We start from the raw sequence: 20,390 nt of genomic DNA, 5'->3' as shown, positions 1-20,390 counted from the left end.
GCGGCGGGGCCCGGGCGGGAAGGCGGCCTCGGGCCTGGCGGGGCCCGGGCGGGAAGGCGGCCTCGGGCCTGGCGGGGGACCGGGCGCTCTGGCGGCCTCGGGCCTGGCGGGGGACCGGGCGCTCTGGCGGCCTCGGGCCTGGTGGGGGACCGGGCGCTCTGGCGGCCTCGGGCCTGGCGAGGGGCCGCGCTCCGTGTGCAGGCGGCCCCGGGCCGGCCCAGGGCCTGACAGCGCCACGGGGATAAGGCCCCGCACGGGGCTGGGCCCAGGGCCCCCCGCGCCCACAGTGGAGCGGGTGTTCCCCTCACGCCGCAGCCGCTGAGGGCAGCCAGGCCGGGCCCCAGGCCCCGCAGCAGCCTCCAGCGCCCACAGCGCGGCTCGCAGCGCAACGGAAAGAATTCAGAGCGAGAAGCGGCCTTCAAGAGGTTTTATTGTTGAACGGACAACTTTGCTACACTCCTGGGTGGAGCCAGCGGCTGCCCTCCCCCAGAGCCTGCGGGGCACGGAGGGGAGGGGCCCACAGCAGGCGAGGAGGATGGAGCTTCCCCAAGCTGCCCCCGGGCTGGACGGCAGCTGTAAGCCACTGGACGTGGAGAGTCTTTCCCTTTGTGAATTGAAGAGGACGGTTCTCTGGGCCACAGGTCGCTCGTGGGGCAGGGCTGGCTGCCTCAGCCCAGCACCAGCTGCACGGGAAGACAGGCTGGGGCAAAATTTTCCAAAGCATTCACATCTCATCAGCCAAGAATGCAGGAACTTAGGGCCCAGGCCACAAGGGCTGCTAGTTTCTTCCCCTGGCCCCTTGAAAGGGAGGGGACTGAAGAGCCTTGTTGCCTTTATGGACTGGGGACTAAGAGCTTAATCTCATGCAGCAGTTGAGACAAACCAGGAGTCCTAGGCACTTCTGAAAATTTTACCTCAGTTAATCCTAGCCAGGGAAACCAAAGCCCTGAAGTTACTAGAATCTATTAAGGCAGAGTTCAAAATGGTTCTGTCCCACCTCTTCCTTCAAGTAGAGCGTGTAGCTCTGTACCTCAGGGATCAACACCTGCCCTTGCATTTGGAAGCATCTAAAACTTCAAGTGTGACTCTGAAATTCTGAGATCCTTGTGGCAGTGATGGGGTTCACACCTTTTGCTCATTCAGCACCAAGCAGGAAGGGACTCAGCCCTGCCTGGCAACGTGGACTACAGCAATAAAACATCAGGGAGGGAGGAAAAGGAGGTCTCATGGCTCAGAGGTGCCAGTCTGATTCAAACAGGCATCTGAGGTGGAAGAGACTTCTCATGTCAGCAAAAAGCCTAACCAGCACTTTGGGATTGAGCCTGGCTTTGGAAAAGAGTCAACAAGAAAATGATGGGCAGAACTTTCCCAATTCCCTGTTTAAGTCTCCAGCTGAAATTCAGCACCCTCGAGTTAGCAAAGGCAGAAGGCAAAAGGAAGTGCTAAAGAGCTTGACTCTGGGACCTGGGTGCAGAGCTCTGGAGCTTCTGTAGAGCTCAGTAGGAAACAAGAGTGCTCAGCAGGAAGAAGGAGCCTCAGCCCTGCTTTAATACTCAACAGTCCAGTCAGTGACTTTAAAAGTAAGACACACCACAGCATGAGAATTCACCCCAAGAGCCTCTGCTGTTGAACCACTGCCAAGACATGGGACAGTTTTGGTGCAAGTTGTGTGTGAATCTGCAAGGTTCTACTACAGAGCCAGATAAATAAGCAATGTCTACAAGTCTTGGAAGAGACTGAGTCATGTCCTCAGTGTAAAACAAGCATTAACTCCACCAATTGTTGTGCTACTCCACTGACACCAGCTGTGAACCCTGATTCCTTGTAGAAACCTAGTTAAACCAGTCAAAAGCTGCCCTCTGAAATGCATCCTTAACATCCAAACGTGGGATTGAACTGGAGCAGAGATTCCCACTGTGTCACCTCCACCACAAACACAGAGTGTGGCCCCCAACCTGCTCAGAGCAGGAGCCACACGTGGCAAGCAAGGGGCATTTTTCAGGAGTTAACAGAACAAGACCAAACTTGTTATGCAAACACCACTTCTTTTTGTTTTGTTTTTAAAACAACTGGCCCAGAATTTCTCCTCCCATCTTTTCAGACAGCTCAGTATTTCCAAAGAGAACACAGCTTTCAGGAACAACACTGATTAAAAAAAGATGCTCAATGAAACCTTAAAAAAGACCCAGGATATCAAATGAATTCCAGTCCAATTGGTTAAGAACACCACCTGAAAACTAGATCCTCACCAAAAAAATGTGGCTACTGGAGTTAAAAGCATCAGAAAGGTCGTGTACTTGAAAATACCAGCCACCCTCTAACGTTTAAAACTAACTCAGAACGTTCTTTGGAATCACAGGAGTTATTAAAACATGTGAGTTTCTGCACAGGCTCCACACTGCCCTTCCCCAGCAGTCTGTGTCCACATCAAAAGTCTTGGAGCAAGTTTAATACCCAGCGTTGGAAGATCCAGAGTCTCTGACCAGCAGGAGGCTACATTGAACAGGAAAAACCTTGGCATTCTCTTTTTTTAGTCCTGACTTCTGCCAAAAATAGAGACTTTTGAGCACATGACAGAACAGCCCTGGTTTAGGAGACAGTTCTTTGTTGCTAAAATGCATTGTGTGTGTACTTCCAGTGCAAATTTCCTCAGCACTTGAGACAGGTGAGAAGGGGGAGGAAGAGAGAGAAAGAGACACTCTCATCCAGGCTTGCTTGGAGGAACCACCAGCCATAGCACGCTGAGCTACCAGCTCTCCTTGTGATTGGAACCAAATCCCTGGGGGCTGGCAACTTGCAATAGCTTATTGAAAGATTGAAGAGAAACAGGTTACGGGGTTTAGCATGAAACCTGGCCGTGGCTACGGTTCTGTGTGCGTAAGGGTTGGTCAGAGATGATTTCCCCTCTCAGCATTGGTTGGAGTTCATTAGAAAAGGAACCAAAGGAGTCTGTGGGATTTCTCCAAGTGTCATGAAATGTGAGAGATGTGTCTGACTCGAGTTTGTATTTCCTGTCGACACAAAGGGCAGGTCTCCAGTTGCAAGGCACACTCCATGCACAGGTCACTGGAGGAGAAGAAAAAGCAGTTACAAGCCTGCATCTGCAGCATGAAAAGAGCCAAAGAGAACTCATGCAAGCACTAAGGAGTTTAGTTGGCCTGCTGGAAATGCAGCCCACATAAGTCTTTCAGAATGGAGATTAGGAATTGCACATCAGGTGTTGTGGATCCACAGGCTCCTGCTGCTCAGCATCTGACAGACCTGAACCTGCTCCTGCAGCTGGTGGGGATTATGCCTGTGTGCTTCTGGTAATCCCAGCCCTTCTCTGCTCTGGAGAGCAGCAGCCCCAGTGTGAAGCTGTCACTTCTTGTTCTTCTTCTGTCTCTGCAGCATCCAGACAGGAGACTCATGGCAAGGCTGCTTCCACAAGTGCTCCAGAACCACTACGGACCTGGACTTCACTGGATTCATTTCCTAGTAGGCTAAAGCAGGAAAGTGCTATCATGGCATTACTCACACTCTGCTGCCCCATTTTAAGCTTGTAGATGAATTTGTGACTTGGGACAATCCATTTGTTAAACATTTGGTGAGGATTTGACTCCAGATGATGAATATTCTGGGTTTCACAGCTGCAGTACTGAAGTACTCATCAATAAAAGCTTTGGTAACAGGGAATGAAGACTCAGCAGCCCAAGGGTGGCTTATGTCCACAGCCACAGTAAGGGATTAAATCTGCTCAGGGGTGTGTGGAACAGGGGGAATACTGTGCTTAACCTCTGGCACAGTCTTAAGAGGAGGGAATACTTCCCTGATGCTGGGGAGTCAAAGCAAGATAAGCAAGGGCTGCACCTGGCCTCACCTAAGCTGAATGTCAAGCACACACATTTTTCCCATTTGCTCAGTTTTGGATTGGTTTTGGGTTGGTTTTAAGGTTTTACCTGTGTCCACATGGCCTGAGTTCTGTGTCTGCTACCTCATCACAGCAAAGCGTGCAGCAGTTCTCTCGGATGCTCACTTGCTTCAACAAAGCCAGGCGCCTGTGTCTGAGGAAGAGGGACAACCCCCAAACACACGTTAGTTTGACTCAAAAGAACAGGTTCCTGACTGTTCTGAGTATTGCATCACCACCAATGCAACACATGCCTGTGCTGCTCAACACCACTGCTGCTGAATGTTACTCACTTGCCACACAAAAGGTTTAACACCCCAGAGATGTTCAGAACAGCCTTCGACCCCCTACTCTGCTCTATCAAATGGACAGGGTGTTACATTACAGTTCTTCTAGCTCCCATAGCTGAACACATCCAAACAGCTTTAGTACCTGTGCACCTGTGAGTTAAGAAAAACCAGCCCCAAACAAGCCACACAAACCCACGTAGCAACACAATTCAACCCCCCTAAAACGCTGTGACACAGCTTAGAAGAACAGAAGTTGTAACTAAACATCAACAGCCTGGGATGGCAACTGCCACAGGCAGGAGGAAATGGATTAAACCCCCTACTTGGATGAAATAAGGCATTTCAGATTTGGAACACACACACACACACTACAGGTCAAAGCTGTTGAAAGGCAGGGCAATGTGCCTAGCTCAGACTATGCCCCACACTAGCTGCATGAAACCCAGCACAAATCTACACCAGTTGACAGTAACTCCTGTGATGGATAATTAAGGGCTGCTCAGGCCTTTGTCTTTCCACCCCCCTTCTATCACTTAAGACCAAAGCTATCTGTTAATTTAGGATTATCACTTCCAAATGGCTCAGGCTGTAGGGCAGGGATGATCTTTGTTTACACAAAGGACAACAGGGTCCAACCTTCAATGGAGCCTTTCAGTGCTGTCATATATTAAACAGGCTCTAACATGGGAGGCTGAGATTCCCCAGTCAGGCATCAACAGGAAACAAGGTTCCCCCCCAGTTGCTCTCTACATCTTCTGGCATAGTCAAATAGTAGCTCTGGCAGCCAACACTGAGCCATTGCAAGAGTAGTGCTGGGTTTGATGTCACTAACAAATCACATCTGATCACCAGCTAAAAGCTGCCACAGCCCTCAGCTAGTGTGTGAAACTGGGACAGCACAAGGCTTCACCCAAAAAGGGGGCTGTGACCAAGAATGGTAACAGCTGAAGGGATTAAATCAGACTCTCACTTGAAGCACCTGCAGTCACAAGCAGATACAACTTCCTCTGGCTATAGGTAGGCACAAAATGGTCTTGCAAGTCTACCACATACATATAGAGGGTCACCTTTAGACCAAGCTGCAAATCTGGAGGACACATCACAGGTTAGACTGTGTCTTCCAGTAAGTGATTGGATTACTAATGACTTTGACCAGCAAACTATTAGTTTTGATTCCTGCCAGAAATCTGGTAAGATAAGGAAAAATGTATCCAAAGCTATTTCTATCTGGCTTGAGATACAGTGAGGTGGGAAAGCACTTCTGCATTTGAATAACCTTTGTCAGTACTGACTCACCAATGGGCAAATTTTAGTCTGGATCAGAAAAGGAGGACAACTTCAAGTCTTGTCATCACTCAGCACCTCCATGCTGCTGACATCATCAATGAGGTCAATCTTAAATGAGACATCTGTTTTAATTAAGACTATAGCTCCTCAACCAATCATTAGTTGACAGGAGGGACTTCCACTACCAGCAGCTCACTGTGTGGTATTAGTTAATCTTAATTTAGCCTAATATTAGTAAGAAATCATTTAATTTGCTGAGGTTTGCTTGAGCATCTCCTGCCCCACTCATTAAGTTGCACTGGTGCCTATAGTCTGTCTCAGAATTCTGAGGGATAGAGAGTCTGTCTCCTTCTCTGGGGACATCCCAACCCCAGCTGGATGAGTTCCTGTGTGCCCTACTCTAGGTGGTGCTGCTCTGGCAGGGGGGTTGCACTGGATGAGCTTTGGAGGTCCCTTCCAGCCCTTGAGATTCTGTGACTCTTCTCTGAAGGAAACTTATGGAGGCAACGACCTCAGAAGACTTTTGCTAAGTAAAACTGTGTAACACAAACACGAGACTAAGTCAGAAGCAAAGCAGGTCATTTCTCCATATGTAAAACACACTCAAACTGGACAAGAGGATTACCTGGGCAAAATGATTTTCTCTTCTGCTGACAGAAAGGCATAATCATTAAAGGTACTGAACTTCATTGATGGTGGGTACTTGAAAGGTTTTGCCCCAAAGTTGAACTCACATTGCTGATAGGACATGAAGCTAGCTGCAGCAAAAAAGCCAGATCTGCAATGGGATCAACAACAGACAGCTGAGAACAACTTCAACAGTAACAGAGCTTTCCATACACTACTACTATCAGATAAAAACATACCCTGAGAGACAAGTTCCTTCAACAGAATTGTTCTACAGGTAGAATACACCCAGAACTACACCCAGTTTCAGCTGCACACTCACCTTGTTCAGGTGTCAATTTCTGACTTCTCTGTCAGGGTTGATGTCATTTTGCTAGCTGGTCCTGCTCTGGCAGGGAGGTTGGATTGGATGATCCCTTCCAAGCCTGTGATTCTCTAAAGGCTGCCTACTCCACAGCTAGGACTAATCACACTCTAAGAGCAGACACATACATCTGAACAGCCTACAACCTGATCCTCTTCAGCACTGGGAAAAGTACTTTCCTTGCAAAGAGCTGCAGTTCAGCAGAGTGGTGAGCAGCACTTCTAAGTGCAAGGGACACCTCCATGTCCCTCTACTCCTGCTGCTTCATTTGAGCATGTGCAAAGCTGAGGAACTTGCAACTACACTTGTGTGGGACCCATGCAGGATGAATCCAGGCCTGAGCTCTCTTAGCACAATGCCCATCTGTTCCTTCTTGCCCTTACAGGATTACCTCAGGACAGCTGTCTTGCCTTTACAGCCACCTTGTAAAAACACTACAGCTATTACCTCCATTCAGTTGTATTTACTCAAAGGGCCCAAGGTGAGCAACACTTTGAGTTCCAACAATTTGAGATGAGTATATGAATGATATATTCTACATGAAGAGCACTACAAGCCAAATAGACAAGATATCTGCAGCTCTTTCAACTGAACTGCTCTGTTTGCATCTTGAACTTAATTTTGGGGAGAAAGCATAACTGAAACTATTAAGAGTGCAGTATTAACTCACAAAGCACTAATGAGAAAGCAAGCTGCACAGGAAGCTGCTTTCTCAAGTATCACACCAGATTATCTTTTCAGAACTCAAAGGCTGAACCTGAGTCTGTAGTTAAAATTAACACATAGCTAAAAGAGCCTAACACCTTTCTGCAGTGTGACCTGAGACACCCTCCTATGAACATCCACCATGTTACTATGGGAGCTGACCCCAGGGAACAGCAACAAGTTAACACATGCTCTTCAGCATTTACAGGCTTGAGGCTTTACTTTGTACAAGATCCAGAAATCCTCGAGGTGTACTAGACATCAGTTCACCTTTGCTACAGCCTCTTTGTGTTTCAGTGCTGGGCTCATGGGACAGGAGCAAAGCATCGTGTTCAAACTGCCTTTGGAAGGCCCAAAGTATTCCTTTTGGACCCTGAAACCTACCTGTAAAGTTACATCCCTTTCACTCATTTCTAAGCAGCTTTCAGTTCAGACACCTGCTTAATGATGGCTGCAGGGAAGTCTCAAATGGGAAACACTTCATAGAATCAAAACAATGATCCACACAGGTCACCCCCTCCACATGAGCACATACTTACACTGCAGATGAAAACACTTGCTTCTCTGCAGGGAGCTGGTTTCCATTTAAATAGAAGATCATTTGCTTTTCTTGCAAGTCTAGTAGAAATCCTATTGTGTCTCCTTAGGTGCAAAACAAAGACAATGGAAAGATTTTCCTTCTGTTAAATGCCAAAGGCTGAAACAGTTATTAAAGTAGCACAGATCTCACTCTGAGTTGTCTCACTTGGAAGGAGCAAAAGCATAAAGGAAGAAATGGTGATACAGAAAGCAGAGAAAAAAACCAAGACAATAGTAACATGAAACATATCTTTTAGTCTGCCAGAGCACTACTGTGGTTGGAGAAGCATTGCAGAGTATTTGCCAGAGCCAGTAAAAAGCCACTTTCTGTCTCTCCTTGGCTGTTTTACACCTGCTGAAGATCTCAGAACACATGAGTTTCTAACCCACTTGTGCATATGCTGGTTTTTAAGAGGCCTTTTCATTTCACCACCCTTGGGAGAAGTGTTTAGCAGCAGAGAAGGTGGCACAGTTCCCACAGGCACAGCATGCAGAGGCTCCCACCAAGGTCCCAAACCCAAGACTGAGAACACAACTTTGCTGTCCAAGTAGTTACCCAAGATTTTAAAATAAGCAAGGCAGTGCAACTGTCCCCTTCACCTTGATCTCTCAATTACAAGGTTGGGGTTTGGGTTTTTCCACTTCTCTAAAGTACCTCATTGAAGCCAGAAGGGAACACTCATTCAGCCTTGGCTGGAGGACTACAGGCATCTAAGAAACACTCTGAAGTGTCCAGCACCATGCCATGATTTGTACTCTACTTATGAAAAGATGAAGCATTTAACCAACAAGATTCTCATTGCACAGACTGCAGGACAGTGTGGAGCCCACTTTGTACATTTAAGCCACTGCAAATAAAGGCACAGTAACTATTAAACCCTCAGTGTCACCAGGATTAGGCAGTAACTGCTCTGCTTGCACCTACTGATAAACTGTTGTCTAGACACCTGCAAGAGGGGAAAATGCTGCAGAGAAGTGACTTAGGATAAAGTGCAGAGGATGGACTGAATACCTTCTTTCCAACAGGGATGGGAATGTGGTTTACTTCTGGCATTATACCAGATCAGCTGCCGGCAGCCATCGTATGCACAGGAGTATTCATCGTCCCCAATGCCATAACCTTCCTTTAGAAAAGGAAAAATAAGGTGAAGTACTGCAGGTTGCAGCCAGTCCTTACACAGAAGGGCTACAGTTTATTGTTGTTCAACTAAATAAGTCATCCAAGAGCAGGAAGGGCTTCTCCCACCACCATGAAGGGAACTTCTCCAAGCTAATCTTTCCTTTTCCCACCAGAAAGAATTTGGGTTTTATTCTGTGAGCTCAAATCACTGTTAAAAATACCCAAATCTCAGAAGACTAGTACCCAGCTAACTGCTTTCCATTTTACAGACTCACCACTAGCCACTCCCATCTTGAAGTGCCAGTACCACACTTGTAATACCTTTCCCCATGAGTGCCACCAGAGCATTCAGTACACAGAAAGAGAACAAACCCACAGTCCCTTCACTGAACTTGTTGCATGTTGTGTTCCTTTCAGTGCCAGCCTCCCTCAGTTTGTGAAAAAGTTAACCAAGTGATAGTCCCAAGGTCCAAGACAAACACTAAACTAAAAGTTTCAGAGCAGAAGAAGGATCTGTTATAAGGGAGAGCCCACACTTGAAACCCAAAAGCACTATGGAGGAGGATTTCCTCGAGCTCAGTGTGGTTCGTCTGGAGGGGAAATACTAGACAGCATCTGGACAAGCCTCCCATGTTCCAAATTAAAGCTAAGCCCAGCTAATGGGTGTTTAATGTCATATTGAAGACTGGTCTTTTTGCTCCATGTGCTGTAAATAAAGAACATATGGCTACTGATGACTGTGACATACTCAGAGGATAATACCCTTGTTTTTCAGGTAGACACCTGAGAAACTGCAGTAAGAGCAGCATTTAGTCACCAGCAAAACTCTTGTGGCAACAGAAAAGTCCTCCTGCTCAGGAGATGTGACATCTCCTGTTTCCATGCCTTGTACAGGGAGCACAGACAGGGAAATGCACATACACCAAGCTCCTTAACACTAAGTGGGAAAAAGCTTTTAAGCCTCTAAGCAGCCTAAAGGCAGACACACAGCCTTTCATTACAAACAGTTTCCATTACACTCAAAGCTCAGGACAGGGCTGTAGGGCACTGGGTTGGTTTGGCTGGTAGTTTTTGGGTGAGGTTTGGGTGGTTTTCTTTTCCTTCTGCCTTTTACAACGAATTCAATTCACACTGCAATTCCATGCTGGAGCTGTGAGACTAAACTTGGGATGTGATGGAGAGATACACACATTATACACCAGCAGAGGACAGTGCTGCTCACAGGAACAGTTAGAAGAAATAGAGCAAGATCCTTGAACTCACAGGAGGACTTAAATGGTGAGGAGAAGCTGCCTTCTCATTCCCGTTGGGTTTTTTGCCACTGAAGTTTGCTTCCTTTCTTTCCTGTGTTTCTCTAGCACAATCCCCCATCAATATTTACTCACACACATGTGTTTGGCCTATCTTCATGTTAGCTTCTGCATTTTGACTCAGTTGGAGAATGACTTTTTATAGGAAACAAAGAGAAATAAGCAGTTAAAACTGCCTATCCCTACCTTAAAAAATACATGTTTAAATATATCACTCTTCTCTTAAATTAAGTTCCAAAATAGGAACAGAAAGCCAAGCAATTACAACAGCAAAAAACAGGCTGCAGGTCTATTTCCTACTGTCTGAGCTGGAGCAAAAGCATCAAGTTAAAAACCCCAGGCCATACACACCTGCACTACCATTTCAGCTTACACTTTAAGGAACTCTGACAATGGAAAGGCCTCTCCAAGCTGAAGCTTTTGGATAGTCATTACACTTTTAGTATACTGGGAAAAGCTGAAGCAAGTTATGCTCCAGCATGCTGAGTTTACAACAGCCATAGAGTCACCATGAAGACTTAAGAAACATGTCCTAGCTCTATCTCTACAAACATTTGAGATTACTCTCAGGCTACAGGTTTGGAAGTTCAAGAGCACATGGCACATTCTGCATTAGTGCCAGGAAGTACAGAGTGTTTCAAGGAAAACACCAGGAAGAAGAAGAAGGTGCTAAGTTATCTGGATGAGAGGGAGAGCAAAGTAAACTGTAAGATAAGATGGTGTACTTACATTGTATTAGCATAAAAGGGAAGGGAGAGGGTTTAATCTTTTGGTAATCCTTGTTTTTAATTAGAAATAACCCACACCATGTTGCTCCTACCAGCAGATCCAACAGGACCAGGCTATCCCAGAGTCAATGTAAATCATTATCTCCCCTGGGAAAGTTAACTTGCTAGGAAGGTGTGCTAATGGGCAGCACTTTTTTTCTGCTGAAAACAAAACAGTTCCATTGAAACATAAGGGAAAACTGTTTGAGTGAGGGAGCCCTGGCCCAGGCTGCCCAGGGAGGGTGTGGAGGCTCCTTCCTTGGAGGGCTTCAAACCCCACCTGGACACGTTCCTGTGTGACCTGATCTAGGTGGGAGCTGCTTCTGCAGGGGTTTGGCTGGATGAGCTCTAAAGGTCCCTTCCAATCCCACCATTCTGTGATTCTGTTAAATGAGTGCTTGAGGAGCTGTGTAAAAGTGAGTGCATGATAATCTGCTAGTTCCTAGTGAGTAATTGTTGATTTCAAAGCCAGGTAGTAACCACCACTGTTAAGGAATTCCCAGGAAGAGACAAAGCCACGAGAAACAAGAAGTGATTCCCCTGTAACTTCCAGACAACAGCAAGCAGACAAGCTGTCACTGCTGGCAGTTAGGCATATAGAAAGGACAACATGGCCTTTTCTTGTACCACTGAATTCAGTAGAAATAGCTTCATGGAAGCACAGGAAAACAATGGAAGGAAAGAGGCAAAGGCCGAGTTACTACCAGAGAATAACCAGAGCAAGGTTCATTGGTGCTTAAGTAGCAAAGCACTGAAGTGATATCATTGGCCAGATGTACATGTACTCACATGATTGAGAAACTTGCTGTCTTTGGTAGCCCATCCTATCTGCATCACTCCTGAAGTAATGACTGTCACCTCATAGTACCACACACCAGAGTCCACGCAGAAGGTACATCTGACGCTTTCAAAGGACGAGGCGTCGCAGCGAGCCTACCGAAACCAAAGCACGGGTCAGCATTCCAACAGGCCCCTTTCTTCCTTGCATCAAGGGGCTTTTTGTGCATGTAAGAATACACCCATGTAATTTTAGAGGCACCTCAGTCAGAAAGTGATCTCTGTTTATAGCAATGAGTGTCACACAAACGAGTGAGACTGAGAAGTGTTCAGTGAGGGGGAAAAGGTAGAAAGTTGACAGAGTCAGTTTAAAGATTTCAGCACTAAGACAACTGAGAGAGGGAGACCAGAGACACCAGTTGTTAGCTGACCCTTGGTATGAAGCTTTCAGTGTTAGTTCATGAAGATTCATGTGTATGTAGCCAGGTTTTTACAAAGAGAAAAAGAAAGGAAGGAAAAAAAGCCACATGGCTGAGCAAAAGGTCCTGCTGCTACGGGCTTCTCAATCCCAGACTGGTCACACAACAGCAGTTGTGCTTTGTGAACAATTTCAGGCAAAATGAGTGAAAAGTCAGCTGACTCTTAAGCATCCCCCTCCCTTTCCTGAGGTCCTGGGCACAGATACAGGAGCTACTTGAGTGTGAAGGTTGCTACACTGCTCAATTTCAGAAGCGTTCCAACCCTCTGGCAAAACAGGTTTTCTATACAAAGCTGGCAGAGAACTTTGGCTTCACTCTAGGAAAAGACAGGAGCAAGTAGCAAAGAAAAATAGCTACAGCCTGCCTTTTTCTTCAGGTTCCTTTTAGAGGTTGAAGTCATGAAATGATATCCTACCTCTAATCCATGTGGGGAGATCTTCAGGTACTCGCTGACGTCGTTACTGTTCAGCATAGCCCTAATGTTGGTCAAGTCAACCTTCTCATATGTAAACTGCCTGCCTTCTTTTAGAACTGCAAAGTAAGACTAGGCTTTAGTCACTGCTGCAGCAAGACTTTCAACATTTCACACAGTGGCAATCAAGCTCTCTAGGATTCAGTTAATTATTGTCATAATTAAGTGAAATACTGATGTTCTTCCTGCATGAAAAGAGCATCATTTTCCATCCCCTGGGTGTTAAACATCCTAAGTGTGAGAGCAGGGCCTACACCTCTGACTGGAGCTCCTACAGTCACATTACTGCTTTCAGGAAACCCACAGGCATCCCAATTCACACCAAGGCACCACTGTTTCAGGGCTTACCATTGCATTCTTCTATACAGTTGGACAGAGTTGTTCTGATCTGACAAACGATTTTGGAGATGAGGAAGAAGGGGAAGGAACAACAAAGATTTCATGGGGTTTTTTTATCCTCTTGTTTTCAGGTGGGTGATGAGGAACTTGAACTGAGCAAAAGAAGCTTTCTCCCTGCACTCCCTTTCCACATGGAAGGCCCAGAAGCATTTATCTTGCCAGGTGCCAAACCACTAACACATGCAGGTGGATTTACAGATCACAGAGCTTACCTTAAGACTCTTAATGTAGCCCAAACTTGCTACAACACTTGTGCAGATGTTTACTAAACACAGTGGAAGGCCAATGTCAATCAGCTGGCTAAAGTCCCACAAAACTCAATGAGATCTTTTACCCAAATGTATCAAAAAGGCCCTAGAAACTAGACAGTCCTTAGAGCTGCTGCACTCCCAAAACCACAGCAAGACACTGCTGTGACTGTCACTGGGAGGTGTCAGTAATCCAGCTGTTCCAGACACAGCTGCATTACTGCACTCCTCAGCACATCTGCTCAACTGTGGGTTACAGCAGTACAGTGCAAAGAATGATCACTGCAGCTCCACCTTGCAGAGGACAAGCCACTTGCTCTCACAACCATTTCCCTTGCCAGTATTTCCTTTCCATGCACTTACACTGGATTTGCCTTTTTGTTGTTGTTGGGAAGGAGAGTGATTGCAAATGCAGTCAGCTACATTTACAGTAAGCACTTAGCCAAAACACACACAAAGTAGCCCTCCATCTCTTTGGAGAAGTGATTAACATGAAACAAACCCATCCCTTTGTTATACCTACACAGATTGTCTAAACTCCACTGGGCACAGAACCCAACCTGGCGCTTCAAGTAGTCGGCATTGTCTGACCATTTCTCCAGCAAGACCAGTTGGTCACTGATGCACGATGCTGACACTGTCATTTTATTCTCACCTGCAATTTAAGAGCAAAAGAGAACAGTGACTGTAAGCTAGGGATAAATTCAGGTTCAAAATATGGAGGCAGGATTTTCTGGAGGCAGGAGAATCCCCTCCCACACATACACCTTTAAACCTCACTGTTACAAACAGCATGATGTTCTTTCCCTGAGCAGCCCTGAAGTTAACTTAGCACCCAGATACACCACTTCTCAGCAAGGAGCTGCACCAACAAGAGCCTGTTCCATGGCTGGTCCTCTCTCCAATACAGACTTATTTCTTTCCAAGTAACAAAGGTCTCATGTCTGAGTCTTTATGTAGCAGTTTTTAAGTTGGAAAGGACTGAGTTACAGCAAATGTCCTGCAGGTTTGTGTGCAGGGGCATCATTACAGTAATAACTGGGTTTTCCTGCCTGCAAACACCCAATCAACCATTCTCCATCTGCAATACAGATCTGTTTTTGTGACTAAGGCCTCATGTCTTCATTCTGAAGCGATTTTTAACCCTGAAGAACTGCACTGGGTTTCAGCAAACATGCCAAGAGTTTTGAGGGGTAGAGGGATGTCACTAAAGCAATAAATGTTTCCTCTTGCCTGTAGGTGGACAGACATTTCTATATTTGTGTTTCCACCAACCCAGTCTCTCTTTCTCACAAGTGTTACGAGATGAAACAAGTGACAGTCAGGCAGAAGAAGCCATAGAGCAGTATGAGGTCAATACTTACTTGTTTGTGCAAACTTCTCCAGTGCTATTAGTGCAAAAAGCATCACTGTTGGATGGGACTGGAAGTTCTAAACATAAGCAGTAAGAAAAGTTATTAAACACACACCCAGCACAGATCAAAGAATCTCAAGAGTTGGAAGGGACCTTCCAAAGCTCATCCAGTGCAACCCCCTGCCAGAGCAGCACCACTTAGAGTAGGGCACACAGGAACTCATCCAGCTGGGGTTGAATGTCTCCAGAGCAGGAGCCTCCACAGCCCATCTGGGCAGCCCCTGCCAGTGCTCCCTCACCTCAGCAGGGAACAAATTCTGCCTTGTGTTGCTTTGGAATCTCTTCTGTCCCAGCTTGTCCCCATTGCCCCTTGTGCTGTCATTGGCATCACTGAGCACAGCCTGGCTCCAGCCTCCTGACATTCATGAGCTCACCCCTCAGTCTCCTCTACTCCAAGCTGCAGAGCCCCAGCTCCCTCAGCCTTTCATCACAAGGGAGATGCTCCACTGCATCATCTCTGTGGCCCCATGCTCAACTCTCTCAAGTAGCTGGAGAGGAAAACCTGCTAGTTTGTCACAGAATGCCTTAGGTTGAAAGGGGCCTCCAGAGCTCTAGTCCACACTGACAGAGCTGGTTCAACTAGATCAGGCTGCTCAGTGTCTTGCCCTGTTGACTTCTAATTATCTCCAAGGACAGAGATCCCACAGACTCTCTGGAGTCTCAGCTTTCTGTAACCTAGGTCACCAGTATTTACCAACCATGGCCTTAACTTTTCACAATAATGACACAAACATTGCATTCCAATTGTTACATATGAGCACACACAAAAAGATCAAAGACACTTACCAAGCTGTGGAGTAGGTATTCCAATATCCCTGGGCTGAGTAAGCCTATACTTGCAGGACCTACAAGAACATTAAAAGTTAGCTCCCATGGATGGATCTACCACATAACTATCAGTCATCACCCAGTTCTCTTAAAACAAGGCAACAAATTAAAGACCATCCAAGCACTCTGCAGTAAAGCAGATCTGTAACAGAGCAATCATCATTGCTCCCAGTCAGGTATTTGCCACACATTTAATAGTTACACAGTTAGTGGCAAGTTGCAAACATATTCAGTTTACCTGCAGTAAATGGGTCCAGAGTTCTAGTCCTACTCCTGAGATTGTGAAGTGAGACTCCACCAGCCTATGCTTAGCATTTTCAGCTTCATTACAAGAGACTTGCTCCCTCTTATTTCCAGGGTCAAAAGTACAAAACCAGCTCCATTTCTCAGTAGCCCAAGTTAGGCAACACTGAGCATCTGATGCAGCCCACTTGATAGTGAAAATTTGCAGGAGCATCATAGCAAGAAGCTCCATTTAGGAAAAAAAAGGCCTGAGATACTGCCTGCTTAACCAAAGAGAGACACAAAGGAATCCAGCTCTGGCCTCTGCAAACTCTTAACAAATCACAATGGGTTCCAACACAGCATTGTCAGATCTGCTGCCTGAGCTGATACAAAGACACCTGTGGCCACTAAGACAAAAAACAGATACTGGACCTTATTTTGACTTAATAGGGTAAAAGTATCACAGTACAAAAATGCTCCTGCTCTTGTTCTTTACTTTTTTTAGACAAATATTGAGGGGATTTTTTCATAACCATTTGGTGATACCAGAAAAATCCCTTTCTCCTTGTCCTGTCCAGAAAAGGAGCAAAAAACCTAGCTATCAAACTGACCAGCAGCAGGAAGGAAACAATCATCAGCTTCCAACCATCAGAAATAACAGGGAATCAAAAAGTCTATACAAAAGGTCACCTTCAATAGACTCCCAGCAGTGTTGGGTAATGCAGGAGAATCTTTTTAGCTAACTGCAACAGAGCAATTCATGTTTAGCAGAGAACATCTTTCTTTGTTTCTATGCAGCCTTCCAGACTACAAATTTGACACTCCTGCCTACTGGCTAAAGAACTACATGTTCTCAGCAACTCACACACAGCCCAGAGTAAGTCTGAAGACTGATAACCTGTGCTAAAGCAACACACCATAAGCACATTGATCCATAGTCTCTAACCACACATCAGAGGGATTTGATCTTTTGAAGTACCTGAGATAGGAAATGGCTCATTCAGACCCAAAGGAGTGGCCAACATTTTAATCAAGCAGTAGATTGTCACACAAGGTGTGCAGAACACTGTTCAGCTGTAAGAAAACACTTCTGAATCAGTGTGAACTGTGGGTGCTGAAGCAGAAGGTGCTGCAGTGAGACAAGTGCAAGCCCCCAGAGCTTTACCTGCTAACTTCTCTGCTAAGCAGCCCAGGACTGCAGTTGTGTTGCGGTGTTTGGCAGGGTGACAGGCATCCTGGCAAGCAGCAGCTCCACTTAAGTTTAATATTTCAGTTAACTTTTGTAATGCATCCTGAAAGAGAAACAAAATCAGAAGTCTCTTCAATGTTAAGGCCAGTTTTCCCCCCCCCCCCAACCCCCCAGCTCAATAGAATGTAACAAATCCTTGATGAAAGTCAGCCTCATGTTACAGACAGCACAGCACACTCATCTTCTAAGGGAAGGTAATAAAGAACACATGGGAAAAGTTCAACACACCCAAGAGTTAACTTCAAAGTCACCACCAGGTTGTTGGCCACTCAGCAACTCAGGACACTTCTGGAGGTACACAAGTGAGGTAGGTACACTAGAGTGGCAGTCAAATGCCTACCAACACATATGGCACTACTGCCATCTCATCTCTTTCCAAGGTCCCAACACTCCTCCCTCCTTTCCAGATGCAAAGGGCTGGTTTAGACTTCAGAACTCCAGCCAGGAGACATGTCCATCTTAAATCCAGGATGCTGTCAGCTTTACAGGACATCCTAAGTGATATTCCTGAGAGCATGAACAGTTTTCTACTGTCACTCTAATTTAGGAAGTGACCAGTGAGAGTTATAAACCTAAAATGCCATGCTTTGACTTGCTTTGTTCAGGCAGGAGGGTATGGATAAGATTCAAGATAGATCTAGAGCATAAGCTCCCCTTCCAAGGCAGCTAGAGGTTAATGTAGAGCCAGAACAAGTTATCCCAGAGGCAGGATCCCACCTTACAAAGCTCCAACTCCTCTATTTTCCAAGACTTCATGAAAGTTTCAGATGATTCAGATTGAAACTGTGTAATCTCAGAGTAGGATTTAATTAAACCAGAGCTGCTCATACTGCAGTCATCAGCAGGCCATTTAGAGGAAAATGAGTGCTGCTCCAGTTGATTATCTGTGGGTTTTTGCACTGTGAGCCACATCCAGATCAGTTCACTGCACACCAGGGGCTGAGGTTTGCACAGGGGTAACACTGAAGAGCAGCTGTGTTCCCAAACACAAAGCCACAAAACCAAAGTGATGGACAAGACTGACACTAAGTGGAAAGAACAGAGCAAGGAGAAAGGGTGACTGAGCCACAGCCTTGGGATGGAAAATCCTGACTAAAATTAGACTCCTGTCATACTCTGATACTGCTTTTAGCCATTATAAGAACTGTCAGAGATCAACTATTTTGAGTTGCATAAAGACTTTACAGGATAAAGTTTACTGTGCTGCCATAAACTTCATAACCCACAATAACAGCAAATGAAATACAGCCTGTTTGTGTTGTCCAGCTGCCTCAGAAGTGGGGCACTCACTCAAAACCCAAGAGACCAAAAACTTAAAACTTAACCCTGAACAGAGGGGAAAAAAAGTGACCAGCAGCAAACATCCTATTAGGGTGCATGTGACCAGCAGATCCCACAGCTGCAGCTCCTTGTGCAATGAGGAGATTGCACAGAAAGAAAGCCTCCTCTGTGCACTCCAGAAACAAAAAGTTCCACTTAAATATAAGAAAAAGCTATTTTACTGGGAGGGTGATGGAGCAGTGGAACAAGCTGCCCAGGGAGGGTGTGCAGGCTCCTGCCTTGGAGGGCTTCAAACCCCACCTGGACACGTTCCTGTGTGACCTGATCTAGGTGGGAGCTGCTTCTGCAGGGGGTTGGGCTGGATGAGCTCTAAAGGTCCCTTCCAGCCCCACCACTCTGTGATTCTATGATCTTTTGTCTTGTTAAGGTCAACTATTGTGTATCCAACTCCTTACAATGAATGTGCCTGTACAGAAGTCATGCAGCTTGCAACAAACACATCATTCAACTGCCAAGTACAAAATCACTCCTCATATGGCACGCTCACAGTGGTCTCCATTTGAATGGGAGGGGTTGGAAGGGACCTTTAGAGCTCATCCAGTCCAACCCCCTGCAGAAGCAGGTCCCACCTAGATCAGGTCACACAGGCTGCCCAGAGGGGTTGTGGAGGCTCCTTCCTTGGAGGTCTTCAAGACCAGGCTGGACACGTCCCTGTGTGACCTGATCTAGGTGACCCTGCTTCTACAGGGGGATTGGACTGGATGAGCTCTAAAGGTCCCTTCCAGCCCCATCATTCTATGATTTCCTGATTTTTTCCCCCAGTAGGCAGCATTTCTAATCACAGCTTTGTTTCCAAAGCATTCTGCAGTCTGTGACAGCCATCATACAACTTTGTTCCAAAGTCTCAGATGGTTAATCAATAGCCTCGAGGAAAAAGCCCACTTTGGGTAGCCAGGGAGTCTGAGTAGCTCTCCAGTCCCTCATGCATTCATGTAAGGCAAAAGCCTACCAGTGTTTTATATCCCTAATAGTCCAAATTGAAAACTGGCAGGGTAAGAAGTAGATCAATAAATGGAAGCTGGAATGGTGTTATCACCAATTTCTGATGGAGTCAGATTGTGACAAACATCTTTCCTATGAGGAAAGGCTGTGGGACCTGGGGCTGTTCAGCCTGGGGAAGAGGAGACTGAGGGGGGAGCTCATTAATGGTTACAAATATCTCACTGGTGGGTGTCAGGAGGTTGGGGCAGCACTTGTTTCTCTTGTATCTAGTAGAAGGGGTGATGGGATGAAGCTGGAGCACAAACAGTTCCATTGAAACATAAGGAGAAACTGTTTGAGTGAGGGAGCCCTGGCCCAGGCTGCCCAGGGAGGGTGTGGAGGCTCCTTCCTTGGAGGGCTTCAAACCCCACCTGGACACGTTCCTGTGTGACCTGATCTAGGTGGGAGCTGCTTCTGCAGGGGGTTGGGCTGGATGAGCTCTAAAGGTCACTTCCAACCCTCCCCATTCTATGATGATGATGATCTGAAGACACACAGGTTCTCTGAACAATCACCACGTTTAAAGGGATGCAACAATGGTCAGCATCTTGAAGAACTTGAGGCTCTCACTAAACCATCAGTACCAACACAGCACAAACACCTTGGTTCCATCCAAAAGACAGATTAGTGGGCAGTAAAAGTATTCAAGTTTGCCAAAACTGTATCTAGATGTTTCATAGTTCAAAAAGTGTCATTTAACCTCACACACCCACTTGTGTTACATTCCTGATGGAATTCCTGTAGGAAAGGAACTCATTTGTTCCTGGCCTGTAAGTGTGCAGCTTTCAGAGCCTGGGAACAAAGACAAACTTGTGCTGCTTCTGCACACCTTCACTGCACAGCATGCACATACCACATGGCAGGAGAAGAGAAGCAGTTAAAGGCCACAGGCCTCTTTCTTTGCCACAGATGAGATTTCTTTTGCTTCCCCTTTAGGGCACTTTGAGTAACAAGTTGCTCATCAGATACCAAGTGACCACAAAGTACTCAAAGTTACAAGTTACACCCACTTTCTGAACAGCTAACAGTCTTGCATCAC

General features: G+C 46.2%; 1 protein-coding gene across 6 annotated transcripts in view; it reads right to left on the bottom strand.

The window, feature by feature from the left end:
* Positions 1-412: 412 nt before the first annotated feature.
* The window catches only part of RSPRY1 (ring finger and SPRY domain containing 1), a 40,359-nt gene continuing 20,381 nt past the window's right edge, over positions 413-20,390 (bottom strand). For all 6 annotated transcript variants that reach the window (XM_062007768.1, XM_062007766.1, XM_062007769.1 and 3 more), the window contains 11 exons: positions 16,946-17,072; positions 15,514-15,572; positions 14,678-14,744; positions 13,837-13,968; positions 12,610-12,725; positions 11,728-11,871; positions 8,754-8,865; positions 7,702-7,804; positions 6,092-6,244; positions 3,939-4,043; positions 413-3,066 (listed from right to left, as the gene is read on the bottom strand). In XM_062007768.1, coding sequence (XP_061863752.1) covers positions 2,970-3,066; positions 3,939-4,043; positions 6,092-6,244; positions 7,702-7,804; positions 8,754-8,865; positions 11,728-11,871; positions 12,610-12,725; positions 13,837-13,968; positions 14,678-14,744; positions 15,514-15,572; positions 16,946-17,072 — 1,215 coding nt within the window. In that variant the 3' untranslated portion in view covers positions 413-2,969. The remainder of the gene's footprint in view (positions 3,067-3,938; positions 4,044-6,091; positions 6,245-7,701; positions 7,805-8,753; positions 8,866-11,727; positions 11,872-12,609; positions 12,726-13,836; positions 13,969-14,677; positions 14,745-15,513; positions 15,573-16,945; positions 17,073-20,390) is intronic.

This window comes from Colius striatus, chromosome 14 (genome assembly GCF_028858725.1).
Source record: "Colius striatus isolate bColStr4 chromosome 14, bColStr4.1.hap1, whole genome shotgun sequence".
Lineage (NCBI taxonomy): Eukaryota > Metazoa > Chordata > Aves > Coliiformes > Coliidae > Colius > Colius striatus.
The sequence above is the reverse complement of the archived record's forward strand: the minus strand, read 5'-3'. Positions and strand labels throughout refer to the sequence as shown.